Source organism: Tyto alba, unplaced genomic scaffold (assembly GCF_018691265.1).
Source record: "Tyto alba isolate M040663 unplaced genomic scaffold, T.alba_DEE_v4.0 Super-Scaffold_13, whole genome shotgun sequence".
Classification (NCBI taxonomy): Eukaryota; Metazoa; Chordata; class Aves; order Strigiformes; family Tytonidae; genus Tyto; species Tyto alba.
In genome coordinates, this window is record NW_024881275.1 from 16,856,628 (window position 1) to 16,868,872 (window position 12,245).

General features: G+C 44.7%; 1 protein-coding gene across 3 annotated transcripts; it reads right to left on the reverse strand.

The window, feature by feature from the left end:
- Positions 1 to 902: 902 nt before the first annotated feature.
- Positions 903 to 12,181, reverse strand: APTX (aprataxin). Of its 3 annotated transcripts, none has more exons than XM_033001726.2 (8): positions 11,979 to 12,181; positions 10,833 to 10,969; positions 9,872 to 9,918; positions 7,145 to 7,474; positions 5,595 to 5,654; positions 2,544 to 2,770; positions 1,563 to 1,666; positions 903 to 1,262 (listed from the first exon to the last, which is right to left on the reverse strand). In XM_033001726.2, the coding sequence occupies exons 1-8, from the start codon at positions 12,179 to 12,181 to the stop codon at positions 1,108 to 1,110; spliced, it is 1,263 nt and encodes a 420-aa protein (XP_032857617.2). In that variant the 3' UTR covers positions 903 to 1,107. The 3 variants fall into 3 exon arrangements, with proteins under 3 accessions (XP_032857617.2, XP_042643552.1, XP_032857615.1); XM_042787618.1 differs by lacking the exon at positions 11,979 to 12,181 and adding an exon at positions 11,678 to 11,958; XM_033001724.2 differs by lacking the exon at positions 11,979 to 12,181 and adding an exon at positions 11,353 to 11,779.
- Positions 12,182 to 12,245: the final 64 nt, after the last annotated feature.

Here is a 12,245-nt window from a genome sequence, read left to right on the forward strand (position 1 = left end):
CACTCTTTGCCCCATCAGAGTGTGTGCAATAACATGCTGCTGCGTGGGGCGCAGAAGAGCACACCATCTCGCCAAAGACTACATTATTAAGAGTTATGGACAGCATTTTCCTTCTACACCAAAAGCTCTGCGTGCTCTTTTTCTGAAAAGCCATTTCACCCACAGGGCATCTTAACAAGTCAAGTCTGGGCTTAGAATGAAATTGAACCCTACAAATCAGTTCTGGACACAGAATTACATTATTACTGCTCTGCTGCTCCCTGTCCAGGAGTTCACATCTTGATGACAACCAAATGATAGAGGCTAACAAAAATCCCAATGTGCAGAAGGGCAGCATTAAACCACACAATCTCCGTACCGCCCTCGGCATACGCAGCCAAACAACTGCCAACCTTCGCAGTTTATTACTCTGGGGAGCAGTAAAGCTAGTCGTTGCATATTGTACATGTATTTTTATACATAAATTAAATACATCCCTGCACACAAAAAAGTTAGGCTGCCCCTCTTAGAGCCCGAGCACCCTGGTGAGGGGCGATGCCTGCTCCACAGCTAACAGGAAGTTCAGCAGCACTGACACCTTCACACCATGCTGCGGCACAGCGAAGTGGGGATGCTGACACTCCTGCCCATGCACTCCCAGTGCATTCCACTGATGGTTTTGCTGTCAGCCACACCAGCCTCTGCAACATTATCACTCGAGAGAAACTTCAGTGATAGGCAGAAGACATCAAGAGAAAGACCTCTAAATCATGGTTTGTTTCTTTACTTTCTCAGTAGATCTGGGCTCAATGCCTCAGCTTCTGAATTAAAATAAATCCTTTTGTCCAAAAAAACACTTCTTCCAGACTTCAGCTGACATACCGATCAGTGTGGCAGTATCACAACAAATCTGCAAATACACCTTTTATTTCAGAATTCACTTTATTTTATAGGGTTTTTTGGTCTAAACTATTACAAAGTTAGTACGAAGTTGTTTCCATGCCACTTTTTCCCCCATGTTACATTTGTCATTCCATTTAACAAAAAGCATACATCTCCACTAACATTTTGAGGTCTCTGGTTTAGCCTGAAATCTGAAGACAGGTTGTAAGATGATTTTTTGCAAAATCATTTTGGCCAATGTTTCCTGAGATGTTCCTTTAACTGTGGGATAGTGGACAGCTGTTGTTTGCAACGATGGCATCTGAGGGGCAATTTGAGAAGTTCGGAGACATGATCTTTCACCTTCACTTTTCCCTTGCTTCTTACCATCTCTATCACATCTAAAAAAAAAAAAAAGAGACCAGAGGTATTGGGACCATGTAGCATCATGAAACACGTCCCCACAGAATCTCTGTGTACTGCTTCACATGCACAGCATGTCATCACTGCATTCTAATTTAAACCAGTCACAAAATTCAGTTGACTTTTACTTAGTGCTATGCCCCAATATCTGAAATTACATACAGGCTTTCACTTACTGCAATAGAATTTATGGCTTACACATTTGTTTGGAAAAAAAGCCCAAAGCCAGAACACACAAGCAGGATTACATGTTATGAGATATTTTTTCTGATCGTTACCTTCAGAGTTCAAGAAAAAGTCTGTAGTGAAAGAGTTCCAGTGCTTTTTGGTTTTCAGGGCCGGAGAATCAAAATCTTGGCTGATTACATGCAAATGTAGCTGACTGAAACAAATATATTATGTAGATAAGAGAGGAGAATAATGTTAATGCTCAAAGTTCTTTTGCAGTATTATCAGTTGCAAACATGATTCAGCAGAGTCAGACTGACAGCCTTATCATGCTTGACCCACAGTCCTGCAAGAGAAGAAACCCAGTCTATTCTGCAAACACTGCCTCATGCCAAGCGTTTCACCTAAACAGTCAAGGTCACAAGTCTGCATACCCCATTGGTCCCCAACTACAGCCTGTATTTGCTTCCAGAAAGACAGATGCAGGGGTTTTAATAAACAAAAGGTTTATTTAAAGTTTGTAGCGTACCTGAATGTGACTGATCAGTGACTCAAAGCTTTATCCAAGAACTGGAAAACTTAGGAACACTGACTGCAATCCCCACAGGCATTTGCACGCTGTAAAATGTGCGCTTATTTACCAGCAAGACTCAGATCTTTGCTCAGTATCAGGCAGGACTTGATAGGCTTAAGAGTCGCTCTCTGATGGCAGGCCGGCCCCCCTGGGAGGGGGGCTGCCCACCGGCAGTGCCACCTCAGTCAGTGCCACCTCAGTCAGTGCCACCTCAGTCAGTCAGTGCCACCTCAGTCAGTGCCACCTCAGTCGCTGGGACCTACGGTGGCCCCAGCGACAGGCCGGCCTCTGCTAGGGGAACCCAACAGGCACTTCCCGCCCGGCCCAGACAGCTCTGCAGCCCAGTCTGCAGCAGTTTGTGCACTGCTGCATTCAAAGTACTTTGACACCAACCTGTTTGCGGTGCTTAAAAGGATTAGCTGTACTTTAGCAACGCCAGATCACGTTACAGATTAAGCCCCAAATCTGCATAACTGGAAGAACAGGACCTCTACCTGATGACTCATTTAGGTCTTACCTCATACTGGGGATAGCATGGTAACCCAGTCTGAACTCCAGACTCTCTCTGGCAGGGCACTGTTCGATCATTTTTTGCCCAACTTCATGCATATGTTCCAGGAGCTCAAGATGGTCCCTGGTGACTGACTTCAGGCTTGAAATGGGGTCCCACGGTAAGATAAGCCAGTGGTAACGTGCTTTGGGATATTTATCCTTGATGACTACAGTCTTTTCATCTTTGTAAACCTTGCAAAACAGATAACTAGATTATTTACTGATTGAAAGTTAAATATCTTATTCCTACAAACACTATATTTAGTGGATTTTGAGGTGTTTTATATATATATATATATATATGCACATCCCACTCTGTATACAGAAGTCCCTATGCACATGTATGTGTTGCTAGTGCAACTGGGACTGCCAGGAAAGAAGCCAGGAAAGATTACTAGATGGGGAGAAATATCAAGCAGCAGAGCATTCCACTTCAAGGAGGATTTATGCTGGAACTAAGGTGGTCCAGGATATGTGCCTGCTTCCATACCATGCACCAGACAGCTGTGGAGAGATGTTCCTGCATCCCTCCTTATACACTTTAAGGAAAAAGCTTTATATTCTTACAGAGAAGTAAGTTAACTATTGCTACAGGTGGATATGAACTCTCTTGAAAATGACCTGGACTCAGAAACCCATGAGGTCTAGGAAACTACTTCCCTCAGGCTGCATTCAGGCTTTGCAGTCACTGTAACAAAAATCACCGCACTGCGCTCGATATAGAGCACACAGAAATACATTGCACTGCCTCGCCCTTTCCAGATTTCTGGAGTGAAACACAGGCCTCAAGTGCTACAAATACTGTGCTCAGTGCTACAGACCTCCACCAGCATTACAAAGACAAAAACACTCAAGTCCCAGATATTTCAGTTCATGTTACCCAATGTGCTACTGTGTAAAGATCACTCACTAAAAGAACAGATCCCTGTCTATCATGTCCTTCTTCCCGTTTTCATTTGCCTTTTGCAACCACTTGATGCAGCTGATGAAGAGAAACAGTAGCAAAGCATGTGGAGAACAAGGGAGGCAACCTGCACCATCAATAAACATCTGTCAGGTTCTGAAGCATGAACTGTGTGCTCTGTCTCTGCTCTCTTAGCGGCACATATGTTGGTGAGAGATGTATGATGACTTTGTCATCTTTGCCAATTATTCTCATATGTTTACATACAGAGCTGATCAGTCTTGCTCAACAGGAAGGAAGATTAAAATTTTATCAGCACATAAATCATAGGACTGATTCTTTCAGCAGCAAGACTGGTTGATGCTGTCATACTTTTATATACACATATTAGTGTCTGCATATGCAGTCAGTGGGAATGGGACCATGATCAAGTGTTTTCAGAAGAAAGAAATACTGCCATTTATTTAATATTTGATTAAAAAGCAAAGATAGGAGTTCTATTGTTTGCATACCTAGTTCAGAAGCACAACTAATAAAGCTAACACCAAGTCACAAACAGTTATTTGTATTTAACATTCAAAGAACAGTTTTAAAACCAGCTTATCTTTTGGGTCAGGAAAACACTGTCTTTGTAAATACTGTATGAAATTCTGCTTAAGGGACGAAGAGTAAGCTTAATGTTTAAAAAGTAAGCAAGTATTTCAATAGCTTTATCATCCCCCATAGACTCATTTGAAACTGTTGGCGTTCCCAGGAGAATGGGCATCCAGTTCTCTTACAACTCTGTGAAGTTCAACACTTTAGACTTGAACTAAAAATTAAAAAAAAAAAAGTCAATCAAAAAATAGACACCTTCTGATTAGTTATCAAGGAAATTACTTTCAGCCTGAGGGTGATCACCACCTGAGGGGGCCCGGTGGAGCTGTGGAATCTTCGCCTTTGGAAATAATCTCAGCTCAAATGGACAAAGGCTGGGGCAATCACACTGAGTGTAAGTGGTCAGATGGGGTAACCTCCAAAGGTCTTTCCCAACAGAAATTATTCAGTGATTTCAAGAACCAAGTATCACAAGTGTCTGTGATACCTGTCCTCCTGAACACATTCCCTTGATGAGAAGTAGAAAGGGAAAAAACACATCTCTAATATTAAGATGGCCATGCAGCAGCCAGCCAGCCAAAACCCAAGCCAAATGAACCCAAGCTTCAGGCCTTACTCTGCCAGACAGTGGAATATTGATGGAGAGCATTCTCCCTATTTTGAAGTTGAATTAAAAAGCTTCTTCTTGATAAGGAGTTGTCTATATATTTGCCATAACTTAAAAATAAAATGAAAGTAGGTTAAAAATAAAATGAAAGTAGGTTCTACACATGGATAGGGAAGATTCTGTCAGGGCTCTCAGAATACAGTAATGAGAAAGTGTGTATACACTGCAGCCACAGAAGACCTCTGTCAGATTTCTGCATCTTGAGTCTGATCTCCCCAAAAGCAGGCAGCAAACAACAAAAAAAAGAGTTCAAGGAAAACCATGCCGCAGTCACAGGGAAGCCGCGGGAGGGAGGTACATCTGGCGCATCTGCAGAAGGTTAAAAGAAACCACCCAGGAAATTCCTGCTGGCACAAAGAAACCGGGTGGAGGAGGAGCCAGGGGTCACATCCTGTCAGCTGGCACAGGGGTGTTGCAGCGAAGTTTGCAGGAAATCAGGAAACTGCACCATGCCTGGAAACAAGGCAGTACTACTGCTGGGAAGCAGGAACCTCGGCTACTTGCTCAGCTCCAAACCCCTCCCCCATTTTAGCTGGTTTCCCTGAGGAAACAAAGCAACTGCACCATTCATCTGCTCTCCCAATAACCTTCCCAAAATCCTGTTAGCCAAATTTGACAGTGTAGAGACCAAGAAGATAATTAAGATAATGACATCCTGCAAAATCAGTATATTAGAAACTTGCAAATTAATGCTACTCCAGAAAGAGATGCAAGAACAATTTATTCCTCATGCAGTACTCCACTGGTTAATCAGATCATTTAGCTGCAGGAGGAAGAAAGCAAGCTCATTTAACATTGTTAGACAGGAACAACTGTAAAGTGCAAATGTACAGCTCTACAGCTCTCACCTGCATTTTTGAATCCTGCATGGAGCTCTTTAGGCCCTGACTCCAGTGTCCTAAATGTTCCTAAAGCACATAAGGAAAATAATAATTTACAAGAGATGTAAGAATACAGTTTTATGTTTTAAAACATTCAATTAAGTACTTTCATTAGTATACAGCAGTAAAATAACAGCTGAATTATCTCCTTTCTATAAATGCCAACACACCTGCTCCAACCGCCCCCACAAAGCTACTTCTGAAAACTTTTAACAAGGTACTGTTAAGATTCAAAGTTAAGTCTTTTAAATGTTGGAAATTTAACAACAGGGAGCTCTAAATCTGTTTGAATTTTGTAAATTGCACACACATGTTATGGCACAGTCCTTGATTACTACTGATGACAGATTATTTTACTACAATGCCCTTTGCTTCATGGATCACAAGGGCCAAAGTAAGTACAAGGATCTCCATAAACTGTCCTACCACATGCTGCTCTGCACAGAAAAAAGGAGTGGTTGTGGCATATGGCCCTACTCTTTGATGCATTTATTTTTTGATATTGTGCAAGAAGTGGCTTGTTCAGAAAACAAGAAAGGCACAAGAAGATAAAGCCAATGCTAGCAGAGACCCCTTAACTTGGTTACTGAACATCTAATAGGAGGTGGCCCAAGTGCACTTTCTTCAAAACAGATAATGTTTTATCTGTTCAGATCACTTTACAGGCATTATCAACAAAGATCTCTGTCATATTCTTACAGAGGAAGATGTTCAATTATCACAGTGCTGACAGAGAAACAATGTGAATCGTCTTGTCTTCCTGCTAATACCACAACAAATCTGGCCCTAATAGAACTAGCCCGAGTTCAGAAATTCATGTGGCCAACCTACCACAACCTGAGACTGAAATTTTGTCCTAAGGGGCTTCATTTCTGCACTATCTCCTCCAGCAACTGCATTGTTTCAGATGCACAAATCAGTCTTCTACTTTGTCCATGTCAATGTCAGCAGGGTTAAAAACTTGCTTTCAAAAAATTTTGGCTGGTAACATTCATTAGTGTAAACATGGTTTTACCACAAGGAATGACCAAAGCAGGAGGGGGAAGCAATTAAAAAAAAAAAAAAAAAAAAAAAGTCAAGTTGTTCCATTCTCTATGCATAAGCTTTTAGATAATCACCGCTATTTGTAATATAAATTAATTCTTGAGATTTCAAGAGCCAGCAAAGTATCCTTGTGTGATTCCAGATAAATAGAGCTCACATGGACTGTCTTTCTAGCAGAAACCACAGCAGGAACCAGAAGTTAAATAAATCCCCATATTCTACAGGCAAGCCCCTTCACATATACCCACGCCCCAGCACACATTAGAATGGGTTCCCAGGCAACTTTCTCAGGACCTAGGTGATGTTAGCAGCAGAGTTTTTGCCTCAGCACATCAGGCTCACGTACTCTGAATACTCTGAGGATCCTGAGACACCTTCCCATTGCTGGTACCCACAAGGGCAAAAGACCAAAACCCTGATGGAGGAGACAACCCCAAGAGAAGCAGCACAAGTATTAATACCAATATACTTGCCTTTTTGCTTGAAGTTCCTTCACGTGGAGATACACTGGTATTGCTTAGCTTGGGATTTGCAGAACTGCCTTGTGTATCCGACACCTCCATCTTCATTGTTTTTCTGGGCACAGGCTCTTCATCATCATTATCACAGGAGTCCTCATATGGCATCCTGTCAGTCTGTGTTTTCTCTTCTGCTTCTGAAACAGTTTTCCCTGACTCTTCAGCAAATTGCACCGTGTAGGGGTAAAGTTTATTCACAATATGCAGAACCTGGCCTGGCTTCATCTTCATCTCTTCATCCTTGCCAATGTTCATGAGATCAACACTAGTTGGGTTGACTCCTATCTTTGTTAGGGAGAAAGGAAAAATAACAAATGACGTTGTAATTGGAATCACCAACTACCACTCCATCATCCTGCAATATCACTATCCTGGAAAGCAAACGTGTTTCGTATTCACTGTACCCCCTCCCCACACCAACCCGCTCTAGAGGACCAGGGAAGTCCAGTGCTGGAGACACCTTTCTATGGCCCAGTCTTGCAAACACAGCTGCCTGCACACAACACTCAGGGGCAGGGTGTCAGAGGGACCCGACAGTCCTGCAGCAGCTGACTACAGAGTAACAGTGAGATCTATGCTGCACTTTGTTCAAAAGAAAAACTGACAACCTATTAAGAAACTGTTAAAATAACTGTCTTCATAATTATTTCTGAAGAGTAACTGTAGTTTTAACAAATTATTTCAATCATCCCCAGAAAGTTTCCTGTTTTCAAATTATTGTACTTTCTCTTTCTTCTCCTTTCTACTACCTTTTGTTTTCTGTTTCTACCAAATGCTATCATATCAACACATTTTCCTTCAAATACATAAGCACACTCTCCTGGCTCATTTCAAGAGAGAAGGGAGTTCAGGCTCACAACCGCTGGCTCACCAAGCACAGCCCACTGCTAACACTTGCAATACACTCCCTCTCAAATAGGCTAAATAAATAAATAAAAATCAGGAAAAAAGTCTCCCTGAATCCCCAGAAGAGTCCATTACATAGGAATCAGCTCCTTGATCCAGTCTTTAATTTCCCAAGACAAATGTGGTAACTCCAGCCTACAGAAGACTGTGTTCAAACACGGTGACAGCACTTGCCTGTTCCTTCAAGAGGCAAAACCTCTATCTACCTTGTGCAAAGTATATACCAGCCTCTCTGTGGTTTAATACTTATATTTTCATTTTGCGTCTTACACTTTCACAAAACCAACTGTTATTTATTCTGTTCTAGCAGAAAATGAGGACAGCAAGGTCAAATTTTTACCTACCTCTCTTTGCATTCATTTATAGCTCTATGCAAATCTAAAATAATTTTCACTTTAAAACACTGTTTTAAAGACTGAGAAGCTACCTAAAGTTTAGCTGGTAATTGAAAAGCAAAACATTTTCTTCTGTCTCAGGCATAATCAGTAACACAAAGTGGCATGGACAACCTACAGTGCCTGTTTGATAGACAGATTTTGCCTGATCATGAAGGTGACCCTAGGGAAATTAGGAGTCTCCAACTTCAGCAAAATGCTTTTGGTTGACGTTTATGCACAAAGCAAGCTTTAGGAAACAAGCTCTTCCCTGTGACCAATAAACTCTATCATAGAATGTTTCTTGAGCTTTGTCACTGAGACACCTGCTTGCTTCATAAGATGGTACTGTGCCTTTCATCACTTGGTATTCACTGTGATGAGGCACCAACCTGACTCCAGCCAGGATCTCTTGTCTACAGTTCCGCAGTTTCACTCAAGTGAAGTACACTTCACATCCCCTGGGCCAATACATTAACAAACAACTGATTACTGGAACCCTGTGCCACACACAAATCACCTGCGAAGCAACTCAAGAGCAGGCAGCAAAAACATGCTAGCACCCACTGCCAGAAAATATTCTCAGCCCTGAGATTCCAGTAAAATGATATTCGAACTGTGGCTAAGGCTGGCTTCTGTGAAAAACTGCCTGAGGGATCTTTGCTGGATTCACCAGATGAGCTCTGGAGGTGTTTTGACAGAAGATGTTACTCCTCTACTCCTCAGTAGACAGATGTTCATGTGTTGTCCACACATGCTGATGCTGCGGGCACACATACATGTCCCAGCACCCGAAGCCAGAGAATTTTCCCTTCATATTATCTCAGGGATACTGCTCCTCATAAGTATGAGACAGTAGGCCTACATCCATCCAGTCAGTAACACAAGAAGGCCTGCAGTGCTGTCTCACATCCCATCCCTTCCCAGAGGTGACCGCAACTTTGACTCTGTCAGCCATCAAAACAAAAACCTTCCACAATTGCTCAGTCCCATTAACACAAAAACCAATTATGACCTTAAATGAAGGGCTGCCTCAGACTTAGAAGTTTAAGGCTCAGGAAGCAGATCATTAATTTTAGGGGAAGAACTCCCAAATCTCCCAGACGTAAAGCCTGGAAGAACGGCTTGAGGATTCACAGACGTGTTCCCTCATGCTGCAAGTCTGGCTGTCTGAGACTGGAGCATATCTGGAAGGAATAGCGCAGTCACTCCATTGAGGTACACAAGAGAAAATAAAAGGCAGATCCCTTCTAAGGACCACCCACTGTGCTTTCCTCAGTCATAAAACAGCTTTGGGTCCTTCTGACCCAGTGATCAGCATCATCACTTGCAGCATTTGTGGAGTTTAAGTAAAACAACAGTCCCAGTATCTGAAATATTGTATACCCATTTAAAAACATACCTGCTTAACTGTGACATACCCCTTGTTACAGTCTGCTTTTAACTGAACTGGAAAGAAAGAAGAAAGTATCACAAAACAGTGTAAATAAAAAGGCCAGAACTCTGCTGAGCCAGCCCTTGTAGAAAAAAATCCTGCATTTTAAGATCTGCTACCTTCTGAAGCTGATCTCTGTGAATATAGGCAAAGAATATTTCTGCCTCAACCTCTTTCCAGGACCACAGGTAAAATGGAACCAACCCATATACTGAATCACACTTTAGTATTGCACATTATGGATCAACAAAATTACTGCATGTATTTCAGATCACGGATCAGCAGAATAAAGGTGCAATCTATAGAAGTCTTCTACACATTCTTGCTATTCTCACTGTGTCCAGAGGGAAGAAAGATAAGGCAGGGAAGATGTGGAATATTTCATACATCACAGATGTTTTTATATATTCTCCCAGCACATCTATAAAATAACAAGCCATATTAAAAATCAGTTGGTGCAAGACTAGGGAGATAAGTGCCACTCAAAGAGGAAGAGTGCACACAGCGGAACATGACTGTGGGCCTGAGGACTCAGTGTGTTACGGTTCAATGCCTTAGTTTATGAAGGTGAACTTCCTGTTATTAGGTGTCTCCCCTGATTTTTTAGGACCCAGAGATCTCCACAAGTGCTTATAAAAAAAGCTTGACAATTTCAAGAATCAGATAACGCTATGGACCATGAAGAGACAGGAGACCATAAATCAGTGACAGCAGAAGCAAGCCTAAGGAAATCATACTTAGATTTCAAGAAAAAACTGATTTCCCTTTTAGATCCTGCACAAAGCAGCCTTATGAATTAGGCTAAAACACTGGCCCATTAGCTTCACTGTAATTTAGCCAAATGGAAGAATTATGTGCTTGTATCTCAGACTCTTCACAAGTCTGTTTGCTGTTGCATGTACAAAGCGGGATTTGAGCTAAACCTTACCTTGCTGCCGGGAACACTTCCTATCTGTTATCCCAGTCTCTGGGCCACGCCCAATTACCACTGCTTTCAGGTGAGGCAGTTTCATTCGCTGACTGCATTTGTCTTTCCCCACAAGCCAGCACACACGCATCACTGTGCTACAGAGCAAAACAAACAGTATGTTACTAACATATAGCTTCCCAATGGGTCACCCTCCTGTGGAACGGGGTCCAGGAATTCTGCTGTCAGCTCATTCATTAGCTGAGTCACTTCTGCTAACAGGGTTCTTATTTCTGAAATTCCAGGCAAAGCACAGCATTAACACTAGCATAATCTAAGTGCAAGTTTCTACTGAAGGGTCAATCCTACTTTCCTTCTTTCTGTCACCATGCGTTCTCACATCCGTGGATCACAGACACGAAAAATCAATTGGATCAACAGTTCTATCTGGCAGAAAAGCCTATCCACCAAAAAAAAAAAAAAAAAAAAGTTACTTGTTTCCCACTGAATCAGAGTTGATCCGGGGCATTAATTTACCCACCAAGACAAAGAAAGTGGCCGAAGACCGAGTGGGGGAAAGAGTGGGATAGCTTCGTGCAGCAAGCCTGCAGACGGACCGCGCGAGGAAGCCGGACCCCCGACCTCACGCCGGTTTGACCCGGGGCAGCGCAGACCCCGCACCCTCCCGGTGCTCGGCGCTAAGCGCTCCTCCCCTCAGCGCTGTGGCGAGCTTCTCCCGGCGGGAAGCCACCCTCCGCCCCCAGCGCGACGCCAGCGCCGCCACCCCGCCGCGCCTCCCCGTCGGCCCGCGGCTCAGGACGGGCCGCCCCTCCGCCGGGGCACCGCCTCAACCCGCGACACCCTACCACCCGGGCGGGGGCACGGCACGGCACGGCACGGCACGGCACGGCACGGCACGGAGGCGAGGGCAGCGCTCCCGGTGCCGGTCCCCCGCCCCCCTCGCCCACGGCCCTGAGGGGGAGAGGGGAGCCGGGCCCCGCCCCCGCGGCGCGCGCCGCGGCCAGCCCAGCCAATCGGCTGCCGCAGCGCGGGGCCCCCGCCGTGACCGACAGGCGGGGGCGGGCGAAGGCGCAGCGAGTGGCGGCGGCGCCGCGATGCGCGGAGCGGGGCGGGAAGGGCGGCGGAAAGAGCAGCGCCGCTGCGTACCCGCCGGCGGCGCGGCGCCTCCCCGCCAGGAACGACCGCCGCCCGGTACCCGCGTAGTACCCACAGGCTGAGGGGGCTGCGGGGCTTTCCCCGCTGCCCGCCCGGCGCATGCGCGGTTTGGCGCGCGGGCAGCGCGCGCCGGGAGGGGCGGTGGCGGGCTGTCTCGAGCACCGGTGATTGGCCAGCCGCCTTTTGCTTCCCATCCCGATTGGCTGCCCACCGCCCGGCGGTCGGCGGGGCGAGACTTCCGGGCGGGGCGGTGCCGTC